At 41.1% G+C, this 12,744-nt stretch overlaps 1 protein-coding gene across 4 annotated transcripts in view; it reads right to left on the bottom strand.

The window, feature by feature from the left end:
• The window catches only part of CDH13 (cadherin 13), a 1,017,465-nt gene that overhangs the window by 550,072 nt on the left and 454,649 nt on the right, over nt 1–12,744 (bottom strand). For all 4 annotated transcript variants that reach the window (XM_055551337.1, XM_055551339.1, XM_055551336.1 and 1 more), the window contains one exon: nt 10,621–10,737. In XM_055551337.1, coding sequence (XP_055407312.1) covers nt 10,621–10,737 — 117 coding nt within the window. The remainder of the gene's footprint in view (nt 1–10,620; nt 10,738–12,744) is intronic.

The raw sequence follows: 12,744 nt of genomic DNA, 5'->3' as shown, positions 1-12,744 counted from the left end.
ATCTGGAATCTTAGATGACTTCTATAATCTGGGTACCTTCACTCAGGCTGCCAGATACCCCCAGAAGTCTGATTACCTGTCCACTGGCCAACTAAGAAGGGAGAGCTATAGGAGCAGAGCGCATCCCCTGGCAAACCTCTCTGACGTGCTCAGCTGTCTGACCAGTCCTGGCATCACTCTCTGCAGGATAATGGGGAAAGGGGAGCAATGCTTCTAATCCTTGGCTGACCCCTGGCTCGTATGTGCCCTCTGCCTCCAAAGGCCTCCTCCTCCCCCTATGCCGTGCGCTACTTTGAAATTCATCTGGAGCTCTAGTGTACGGCAGATGGCAGTGCTGCAGGAGCTCACCTTACACAACGACTCAGTCTGTACCACAAGCAGACTGTCCTGCGCAGTGCTCAGCCTCCATTTCTTCAGTGGTACAATGGGGACATAATATTGGTTTCTGAGAATATGCGTGGTTTCTGCATGCGAGCACATATACAAATGGCAAAGACCCATGAAAATGAAACATTCACTTATGTCACTGTGCAGAAATCATTTACGAGTCCTAGTCCAGTACTGTCACTCTTTTACCTGTGTTACCTTGAGCAAGTAACTTAATTGCTCTCAATTTCAATTTCCCCATCCGAGAAACGGTTGTTATAAGGCCTGCCCTGGAGAACAGGGATAGTCATGCTTGGCTTAGATCCTGACACTCATATGATGTTAAAGATTTCTAGTTGAATTTGAAAATTCCTCAACTCTCCTACCTCTAGGGTGATAATTTAAGCTGAAATGCCAGATCCTTTAATGTTCACAAATAATTAAATATAAATTCAGTCTGAGACCAAATGTACATAACAATAAAGCCCTGGGACCCTTTCACATTGAGAACTGAAAGGGTGATAAACTCAGGGCTAAAAATATTGCTTCCTCTACAGGCTAAGATGCCTTTATTTGCTGGATGTATATCATGGAGGGGATTTTTGCATATATATGTATTTGGCGAAGAACCAAAACAACTCAATTATGTTTTACCATTAATTAAACTTTGCAGAAAGAGGGCAACACTTGCTAATAGTGAATATAAGCTTTTATTAGACTTAGTCAAAATAAGTTAGAATTAACTCTGTACAGTTGTGATTAGAAGTTTTGAGTTTTTTATTTGAGTAGATTTAAAATATCATTGCATATATAAGCAGATGCAGAAATACAGGCACTATCTTTGCTCACTCTTTCCCCCTCTTTCTCTTTCTCTCCTACTCCCTTTTACTCTTTCTCTTTCTCTTTCTACACACACACAAACACACACAGACACACAGTCACACAAAATCAATCAGCATCAAATCTATCACAATCTGCTAAGGATGCTTATATGACCAGACATAATGGTTGACTGCCAAGCAATTTATCTGGTAGCCTCTCTGTCACTGTGGAAAATTAAAATTTGTTGGAAACATACAGACTGGTCATATAATGCTCTGTTAACTCCTTTCTAACAACGAACCAGCTATGATCACTTAAATTAGTAACCAGTGAATACCTTAGTCAACCAGCTATAGACCTGGCTTGAATTTAAGTCAAAGAATATTTGAGTCCCTACTATGTGTTAATAGATCACTCACTATTCTTGATAAATTACAGTTACTGTGAAGATAAAAAAAAATACAAAAGAAACTATACTGCTGCCCAAAATGTGTTGTGTCGTCTACGAGGTATAAACAAATGTGTAAAGGAGATCAAAGACAAACTTTCATGGAGGAGACTGTATCAAAAATAGGCTTTAGCCCAGCATTGCCCAACAGAAATATAACATGAACCATATAAATAAGTTAAAATTTTCTGGTAGACACATTAAAAAAATAAAGAAAAAAATATGAGGTTATTTTAATTATACTAATATATCCAAAATAATTTTATTGCAATGACATCTATATAAGGATTATTAATGAGATACTTTTCATTCTTTCATGTGTGTGTACTGTTTTAACGTTCTATACTTATATTTCAATTTAGACATCATATTTTCAACAAAATACTTTATCTGTATCTAGATTAAAATTTACAAGATAGATTCAATATCTTATAATCACCTATAATGGAAAATGATCTGAAAAAATATGTACATGTTAACTGAATCACTATGCTATACCCCTGAAACTAACACTGCTGCTGCTAAGTCACTTCAGTCGTGTCCGACTCTGTGCGACCCCATAGACGGCAGCCCACCAGGCTCCCCCGTCCCTGGGATTCTCCAGGCAAGAACACTGGAGTGGGTTGCCACTTCCTTCTCCAATGTATGAAAGTGAAAAGTGAAAGTGAAGTCGCTCAGTTGTGTCTGACCCTTAGCACCCCATGGACTGCAGCCTACCAGGCTCCTCCATCCATGGGATTTTCCAGGCAAGAGTACTGGAGTGAAACTAACACTGTATTGTTTTAATAAATCAATTTTGTGTGTATCTGTACGTGTGTACTCAGTCGTGTCTGACTCTTTGCAACACTATGAACTGGAGACTACCAGGCTCCTCTCTCCATGGAATTTTCCAGGCAAGAGTACTGGAGTGGGTTGCCATTTCCTACTCCAGGGGATCTTCTGACCCAGGGATCAAATCCATGCCTCTTGTGTCTCCTGCTATACTTTAAAAAAAAAAAAAGAAAATTACAGTTGAAAAGTTGCATTCACATGAGAAGTTGTTTCAATAATTGGATCAAGTAGTAGTTTTTAAGTTCAAAATAAAATTAATTATATTTTGGAACTTCACTGGAAGGCCAGTGGTTAAGACTCTGTGCTCCCAATATAGGGGGCACAGGTCCGATCCGTGGTCAGGGAGCTAAGATCCCACATGCCTCATGGTACAGCCAAAAATAAATCAGTAAGTGGATATATAGATAAATAAATATGTTAAAATTTAATGAAGTATAAAAATCCAGTTCATCAATTGCAGCAGCAGCCCCATTGCAAGTGCTCAACACCTGCAGTTAGACGCTGTCACGCTGCCAGAGTAGATGTGGGACGTTCTGCAATGGAGCAAGTGTTCCACTCGATGTGCTGCCGTAGAGTGTAAACGGGGTGGCCATGTGGAGTGAGGATGAAGAAGATGTGTCCCAGGAAGTGAGAAGAGTTCAGTCATGAAAACCGGAAAGAGGTATGTACAACTGGGGTCGCTGAATGTAGAAATCACTTCTGCAGCTCATCTCACCAAGAAATTTTCAGCACTGAGGCTTTGGACATTGCCAATATTAAAGGATGCTTATATGACCTGACATAATGGTTGACTGCCAAGCAATTTATCTGCTAGCTTCTCTGCCACTGTGGAAAATTAAAATTTGTTGGAAACATACAGACTGGCCATATAATGCTCTGTTAACTCCTTTCTAACAAGAAACCAGCTATGATCACTTAAATTATAATTAAAACATATCACCAATATGAAAATTTCTCTCCTATACAACAAATCTAACAGAGGTGATGGAATTCCAGTTGAGCTATTTGAAATCCTAAAAGATGATGCCGTGAAAGTGCTGCATTTAATATGCCAGCAAATTTGGAAAACTCAGCAGTGGCCACAGGACTGGAAAAGGTCAGTTTTAATTCCAATCCCAAAGAAAGGAAATGCCAAGGAATGCTCAAACTACCACAAAATTGCACTCATCTCATATCCTGGCAAAGTAATGCTCAAAATTCTCCAAGCCAGGCTTCAACAGTACGTGAACCATGAACTTCCAGATATTCAAAATGGATTTAGAAAAGGCAGAGGAACCAGAGATCAAATTGCCAACATCTGCTGGATCATAGAAAAAGCAAGAGAGTTCCAGAAAAATGTCCGCTTTATTGACTACACCAAAGCCTTTGAGTGTGTGGACCACACCAAAATATGGAAAATTCTTAAAGAGATGGGATTACCATCTCTGAGAAATCTGCCTCCTGAGAAATCTGTAAACAGGTCAAGAAGCAACAGTTAGAATTGGACATGGAACAACAGACTGGTTCCAAATCGGGAAAGGAGTATGTCAAGGCTGTATATTGTACCCAGCTTATTTAACTTATATGCAGAGTATATCATACAAAATGTCAGGCTGGATGAAGCCAAGCTGGAATCAAGATTGCCGGGAGAAACATCAATAACTTCAGATATGCAGATGACACCACCCTTATGGCAGAAAGTGAAGAAGAACTAAAGAGCCTCTTGATGAAAGTGAAAGAGGAGAGTGAAAAAGTTGGCTTAAAACTCAACATTCAGAAAACGAAGATCATGGCATCTGGTCCCATCACTTCATGGAAATAGATGGGGAAACAATGGAAACAGTGACAGACTTTATTTTTTTGGACTCCAAAATCACTGCAGATGGTGACTGCAGCCATGAAATTAAAAGATGCTTGCTCCTTGGAAGAAAAGCTATGACCAACCTAAGAAAGCATATTAAAAAGCAGAGACATTACTTTGCCAACAAAGGTCTGTCTAGTTAAAGCTATGGTTTTTCCTGTAGTCATGTATGGATGTGAGAGTTGGACTATAAAGAAAGCTGATTGCCCAAGGATTAATGCCTTTGAACTGTGGTGTTGGAGAAGACTCTTGAGAGTCCCTTGGACTGCAAGGAGATCCAACCAGTCAATCCTAAAGGAAATCAGTCTTGAATATTCATTGGAAGGACTGATGATGAAGCTGAAACTTCAATACTTTGGCCACCTGATGCGAAGAACTGACTCATTTGAAAAGACCCTGATGCTGGGAAAGATTGAAGGTGGGAGGGGAAGGGGACAACAGAGGATGAGATGGTTGGATGGCATCACCAAATTGATGGACACGAGTTTGAGCAAGCTTCAGGAGTTGATGGACAGGGAAGCCTGGTGTGCTGCAGTCCATGGGGTCACAAAGAGTTGGACACAACTGAGCAACTGAACTGAACTGATACAACAATCAATAAAAACTTTTAGTTACTGAATAAAACTGCTACTTGTTTTATAATGGGGAAATTAAACAGATGTAAATTTCTGAGATGAGATATTAGTTAGACTTGAATAAAAGATGTGAAATGATGGATTTTAAAAGGTGGGTGGTGATTACATAAAACAAATCAGGCCATAGGATGGAGCAAAGCATCCTAAGTCTACATGTTAGTAAGAAGATGAGCTGGAGCAGGGCTCAATGAAGACAGGTCTAGTTATCAGCATTCTGGTCCAGCTGCTAGGGATGCAACTTGGCACCCATGGGTTCTCAAAGTGCTGCAAAGACTATTAAATTGAGTGAAACAAATTCAATTCCAAGACTGTAAGACTCCTTAGCACCTTTTTGCACAGGTGGGCATAAGAGAGTACCTGGATGTGGGGGGACTGCTAACCAACCACACATCCAGAACTCTGAGAAATATTTAGGACCTGCTGTAAATTGTCCTCATGTGTGACTTACATTCATGACACAATCAAAGCAGGGTCCTGGTTGAGTGGTTTTCATCATTTGGTCTAATGATCTATGTTGATTCCCTTTATGAAGAGCACATGGTCCCATTACATATTTCTTCCATCATGGGTTAAAGATGTCCTTCTAAAGGCCCATTCTATCAATTTATAGGGGATATAAAAAAAGGATTTTCAGTAAAATGTACTTTCATTGGTTTTGATGAAAAGGGTTTGTGATGAAAGTAGAATCTCTAATAAGCATTTCATAAATGACTTGTCTTTCAAACTTAATATAAAACAGAATAAAATACGTCTCCCAAAGAACTCCTTGCTGCCTCACAGATTTAAAGTCCCCTGCTCTCAATCAATCGGGCCCAAGAACTCAAAAGTCTCTAGAGCTGCAATCAAATATTTATCAGGGAAAATTGGTAAAACTGAGAACTTATTTATGGCCCAAATTTTGAAACAGTCACACATTGAAGGGGGAGGGAAAAAAAGCATATGTTGGGAACTACGTATTTCTCTCCAGGACATATACTCTCAGATTCTCCTTGCTGTCTAGACTTCAAAAATGGGAAGGGACTCACAGGCTTGAGAAAGTATATTCATAACCAGGATTTTTACCCTTGTTTTCCCACAAACATTGGGAGTTATGATGGAAAATAAGCCCCCACATTTTAATAATTTAGCTAAATTATCAACTAATTAATGATTTGGCAGGTAGATAAAAACGTGCATATTTCAAAACTTTGCCTAATACTTACAGCTGCCTGCATACCCTTTCTGTAAATATGATGCTACATGGCCCAGCCTCCAGCTGTGAAAAATCTGCCACAGGGGGCTAATTTGCTGCAGCACCTTACTTTCATTATTACCCTTTAAAGTATGGACCTTCTTTCTTTAAAGAAATTCAGACCGTGATTAAAATATGACAAAAAAGAAAGTAGAGAGACATCTCTTTGGTCTCCATTCATTCTCTTGAATTGTAAGACCAGTACTTCTGTGTCAATATGCCAGCTCTTGTTCCTTTTGTAATAATTTATATTTAGTTAAACTTAATGTTTCCCAACACTATTGTATGACATTTCCAAACACATAGAAAGTTGAAAGACGTTCACAGTGATCAACTGTGCTCATCACCTGGAGTCCACCATTAACATTTTCCTCTACTTGCTTTGTCGTATATCTATCTATTGAACCAGCCCTCTAATCATCTCATTTTCTGGTACATTTCAAGGAATTAAGGTTAGTTTTAATGATATTTTAAAGAAAGTAATTCTCAGCAAGGATATGATGGCACTGAGCAGCCGTGAGCCCACTGGTTAAGAGCATAGACTGTGAAATGTCCAAGAGCTGGCACAGAGCCTGCCTCTGCCATTAAGTGTATGGCTGTGGACAGGTCATCCTTCAGGGTGCCAAATGAGCAAGCTCCAGGAGTCGGTGATGGACAGGGAAGCCTGACATGCTGCAGTCCATGGGGTCACACAGAGTCGGACACGACTGAGTGACTGAAGTGACTGAATCTCGGACAGGTCACAGCATACTCAGAGCCTCGTTTGGCACCTTGGAGGATGACCCTCATGTTTGTTTGTTTGTTTTAATGAAAATTCAACACAATAGATGAAAAGTGATTACACTCTACTGTGACAAAGAATTTGTGATGACTTTTTTCTACTCATCTCTAATCCTGTGAGATCAAGGACTGTTTCCCTTGCCATTACATTAGCAGCCTTGTGCAAAGTGCCTTGTAAATAGCAGATGTGGAATATAGACTTGTTGATATGAATTGGGTTGAATTTCAGAGGTTTTCGCTCCTGGTATGTAGCAAGTACTTATTAGTGGAGGGGGGAAGTGCAGTGGCTTCAAAGGCATGGGGCATAAGAAAGTTAGTTGAGAAATGAGCTGGAAGCAGGGGGCAAGACAAAAACAGAGAAAACCTAGCCCACAAAGCAGAAGTGTTTACGGCAAGTTCAGTGACGGAGCAGAATTCATCAGTGCCCAGTCCTCGTCCCTTGGACGGCACCTTGGACCCCATGGTGCACGCCAGCGGACTTCCAGCTGCTGCGATGCCTAAAGGCTCTCCCCAGGTTTCAGAAGCCCATTGGCGCAGGGCACAGGGCACAGCAGAGGTGCTGAGGGATTTACACCTCTGGGAGCTGCCCTCAACCAGACTGATAGGGTTGGTATATAAATACCCAGCTGCCTCCCTCACAGCCAGGATGACCCTGAGAGTGTGCTTGACATGGTTTCCTAGCCTTTCTCCATGGGAGTACAGTCCAGCCCACCATAGAGGCAAACAGGCCTCTCTACTGGCTGCTCTCAATTGCCTGCCTTCCCTCACCTGCTTCACTCCTTCACTCTCTTATCTGTATTGCTGCTGTTGCTGTTTAGTCACTAAGTCATGTCCAACTTTTGCAACCCCAAGGACTGTAGTCTGCCAGGTTCCTCTGTCCATGGGATTTCCCAGGCAAGAATACCAGGGTGGGTCGCCATTTATTTCTCCAGGGGATCTTCCCAATCCAGGGATCAAACTCATGTTTCCTGCTTGGCAGGTGGATTCTCTTACCATTGAGCCACCTGGGAGGTCCTTACCAGTATTACTGGTACAGAAAAGACTTGCATTTGAATTCTTATCTGAGGGAACCCAGAGTAAGACAACTGTTTTTATACTTTATGCCCACAGAATCTCTTCTTCAAATGGCATTCTACACTAAAATCTGATATATACTATTTATAAAGTTATAGCTGCCTGACTTGCAGAGTTTAGGTAGATGGGAGCGGTGATGTGTGGAGGCCAGAGCCTAGCCTCTCCAGTCTCCTTCCCCTTCTCCCAGCCTGCCCAGTATTTGTGAAGACTCCCACACCCTCCCACAGCTCGACAGAGCCTTGCTCATCAGCTGTTGGTGGAACTGATTAGGATATGATACAAGATATAAAGAAAAGAATAAGAGGGACGAATAAAAACAAGCAGATACAGAGAGAAAAATACGTTCTTTCAAAGGTCTAAGAAGCATGGACAAACATAATTTTTGCAAGGCAGTACAGTTATTGTGTAAAAGCCATCTGGAAGTTTGGGAGGCTTTCACACCATTACGATGTTCCTAGACTACGGCACTTGGAAAAGCTGTTGTTTGTAGAGAATCCAGGTTGAAAGCCCACATGGGCAGAAACATAGGGGCTGAGGAGAGACGTCTGTGGCTAGAAAAACAAATAGTGTTTTGAGGCTGTAATAAGTAAGAAACCATGCAGAAGAATGTCCTTAGCTACATATTTATTGATCTCAAAGAAAGGGTCTTGTGAAAACTCCCTAAATATACTCAGAAGGATGAATGTATGGGGTTGAAGGAAGCTTTAGGATGGCCGCAAAAAATTTATTGTCTAAAGCTGGATAGGTTTAAGGGGATAGGTGGTGTTAGTAATAATTGTGCCAGAACAACCATGTTTTCAGACAACTGAGATGTGAAAATTCACCCTTGTAAACTATTTAATGCTATAATAAACTAACTGAAATTCCACTACTGAAAGTATTACAGTGTAGTGGTAGGCAGAGGAGAAGAAAGGGTTTTAGACTGGACCTCTATAAACTTGAGTGTGCATAACTGAATCACTTGGAAGGTAAGAAAAAAAACAGGTTCCTGGCTCCATCCCAAGAGTTTCCGGTTCCATGGTGCTGTGGCGGGATGGGAGAAAAGGCACGTCGGGCAAGCGGCCAGGTGATGCTGTGTTGCGGTCCACAGCTCTTGAAGCAGGACTGGTTTAGCCTTCAAGAGCTGTGGCCCAGCAGCACCAGCCGCTCCTGGCTGCTCGCTCTACGTGCCTTCTCTCCCATCTCGCCACAGCACGGGTTGAAAATACTAAGTGTACACAAAGAAAACCTACGGAACAAGGTGAAACTTGTGTCTCAAACTTTCTGGGGGCAGAAACTTGCAGATTTGAGGACTCTGGCCCCTTGGCTTCAGGGAAATCTCACAAAGGCCACCACAGAGGCTTGTGCTGCCCAAAGGGTCAGCGCTCACCAGCCCTATCACTCTCCACTCGCAACGGCTCTGCTTCCCTTTGCATCATATCCTGGAAACCTGGCAAGATTTTGCTTAAAGAAAGGCATATTTGGCATAGTGATAGTTCAAATCATAAGCATGGTTATTATCAGGATATTGAATTATTCACACTTCTAGTTTACAATAGAAATAGATTTCTAATAATTCAAGTCACCCCAACCTCCTCTTGCGTAGGTCACTATAAAACCTTCTTGGCTGTTTCTTTGTGTCCACTCCTCCCTACATCCTGCTTCTACAGATCATTCCGTACAAGGCAGCCAGAGGGATCAAACATACAGATGCACACATACCTGGGAGAGTTTCCAGTGGTTTCCGGCTGCATGCACAATGAAAACCCTACTCGTGACCATAATCTCCAAGGCCACATGACAGGCCAACTTCTCTGACTCCAACTTGATGACTCGTCTCCTTGCTTACGACATTGCAGCCAACCAGACATATCTCCTCAGATACACCTCATTCTTTCCCACCTCCATATCACTTCTATTCAACAAATAAACAATCCAACGGCACCAGCCACTCAGATCATCCACTCAACTAACCACCACTGTTCCAATTCCAAGGTCCCTGAAAAATATGAACTGGTTAAAATTCGATTCTCTGTGTCGGTTTCCCTGAGGGGAGAGGGTGTGTTGACCAGGCAACATCAGTATTTCTGCCTATTTAGCAGTAAATATTTCTTCATGGAAAAGTGGTTGCTCTGATTCATTCAGCGATGCTTGCTAGATCTGGTTAGTGTGGCTTAATTGCTTTGATGTGATTTTGTTTTTAAAGAGTTGCCCCAAGGGTGTTCCTGGACCTACACATTTGAAAACTAGGATCCAAATAAAATGACACATATCATCATACTGCTATACTAAGGGGACTTATCTGGCTCATGGCCTGGACATTGTATACAAAAGCAGTGAGTCTATTTCTTAACCAATGACACCCTCATGTCACAACTACTGCATCTTTATCTACCATGTGGATCTTCAAATCCTGACATTCAAAGGTGTTACTTTTTTTAAAATCCCTTTTTCATGACCTTTTGACATTCTTTTCTTGGCAAAACCCTTTGGCCTCTGACTATAGAGGAACTGAGGCCAATCCCTCCTGGTTGTTAAGCCAGAGTCAGTTTGCCTCGTGTATGCTCATCTCATAATAAAAACATGCTTTGGCATTTGTCTTTGTCTGACTTACCTTGCCAACATCTCTCGGGAAAGGTTGTCTCTGATTCTCTGGAATTAAAATGGGAGATACCACAATGGACCGCTTTTGTCTTGGGACAGGAGAAGTTCTTGCAAATTTAAATATATCCTAAAAGAGAAAAAACAAATCAATTGACTAAAATCCCCCACAGAGAAGATGTATCAGTCTGCTCTGAGATATGGCTCCTTTGTTGTGAAAGCATACAGCTGTTTGGACATTGTTAATTTTATTCTATCAAACCTCATTAGAGTTAGCAAGTACATCATTAGAATTATACTAAAGCTGACATTGTGATTCACAATGACTATCATTAAGCTATTTAATCCCATCTTCTGAATCATTCTATTCACAATGTCAGTCTTGATTTATATATACTTCAGTGCTGTGTGGAGAAGGCAATGGCACCCCACTCCAGAACTCTTCCTTGGAAAATCCCATGGACAGAGGAGCCTGGTGGGCTGCAGTCCATGGGGTCGCTAGGAGTTGGACACGACTGAGCGACTTCACTTTCACTTTTCACTTTCATGCATTGGAGAAGGAAATGGCACCCCACTCCAGTGTTCTTGCCTGGAGAATCCCAGGGACGGGGGAGCCTGGTGGGCTGCCATCTCTGGGGTCGCACAGAGTCGGACACGACTGAAGCGACTTAGCAGCAGCAGCAGCAGTGCTGTGTATTCCCTTTCATAACCTGCCAAGTGAGGAGGTTACTTGCTTGGTCACTAACCCACCGAACTTTTGCTGGATACAAAAGTGACTCTTCTCACGGCGAACTGTGTGGTCCTCGCATTCACAATTGAAAAGGAGAGAAGAACAATCTCAACATCCAAACTATGTCTGGCATTATGGAGAATCTTAGTCAATGTTCTTTCAAAGGCCATTTGTTTTTATTAGTGGGTCTACTCCTGGAACTCACATCCTACACAGTATGTCCAAAATTTCAATCATTGGAACAATACTGTGAGGACTTTTAAATTAAACAAACGGCTGCAAAAAAGGAACCTGTGTCATTATTTTAAATACACTACTAGTATGGCTTCTCATAAAAAATAGGAAAACATAAAAATAAACATTGAGACCAATGATGTTATAAAATTTGAGCTGGAAACTTAGGTGGGCGTAAAGTTTCCTCTTATTGAAACAGAGATAAGAAAAGGCTAGACAGGTGTTATAGGGCTATAACTAAAAGTAAGCATCTGAGTTAGTACCAAAAGTAAGCACCTCAAACTTTGGATAATAGGTTCCTATGAAAATCATGTGGCAAATGATATTTAAATACCATCACTGACCCATGTTCCATAAAATGTTTGTGCATCTACATGTATATATCATATGACAGTGAGATATATACACATAAGTATACACACACACATGTGTAATCGTTTTAAAAGAAACTCTATATAAGAAAAGTCCAGCAAAGGCTATGAAACAAGACCAGCAAAGGCTATGAAACAAGACCAGCAAAGGCTATGAAAGCTTCTATAAAGTCTTTCTCTTGATTTTGTTTGGAGTATAAACTGATGTTATTCTTACAGAAAGTAATCAGGCAGTATTTATTTATCAAGAACCTTACAAACATACATATCCCCTCATGCTATACTCTATACACTCTATCTACTCTCTGATTTCACTCCTAGGAATACATCCAAGTGCTAAATTCAAAAGAGGAAAAATAACAAACTGAAAGCAGGAAGATGTTTAGTGAGACATTCATAAAGAGCAAAAATGGCAAACCGCTTGAATGCTCAGTTTCAGGATAGGGTTAAATGTGGGTCCATCGGCAGGAGACACTCCTAGGTGGTCACCGTTAGGCAGCTGTGAAGACATGTTCTAACCACTGTGATCATCATTCGATTGCTTCCACAATCACAACCACAAACTCCTCTCATAACAACAGTCCGTTAAACATGTGTTGGAACGTGTGCTAGCACTTTACATGTGACTTTGCTGATATTTGTAATAAACTTCTCAAGTAACTCTTAGTCCTCCCTAACCAATGAGGAATGTCAAGTTCCCAGAGGTTATATAAATTGCTCCAATTCACCTAGCCAGCCGACAGAATATGTAAGTAACATGTGTAGGAAAATATAGAATACTGTATTGGTTGCCCTCTAATTT

Source organism: Bubalus kerabau, chromosome 17, assembly GCF_029407905.1.
Source record: "Bubalus kerabau isolate K-KA32 ecotype Philippines breed swamp buffalo chromosome 17, PCC_UOA_SB_1v2, whole genome shotgun sequence".
NCBI lineage: Eukaryota > Metazoa > Chordata > Mammalia > Artiodactyla > Bovidae > Bubalus > Bubalus kerabau.
The sequence above is the reverse complement of the archived record's forward strand: the minus strand, read 5'-3'. Positions and strand labels throughout refer to the sequence as shown.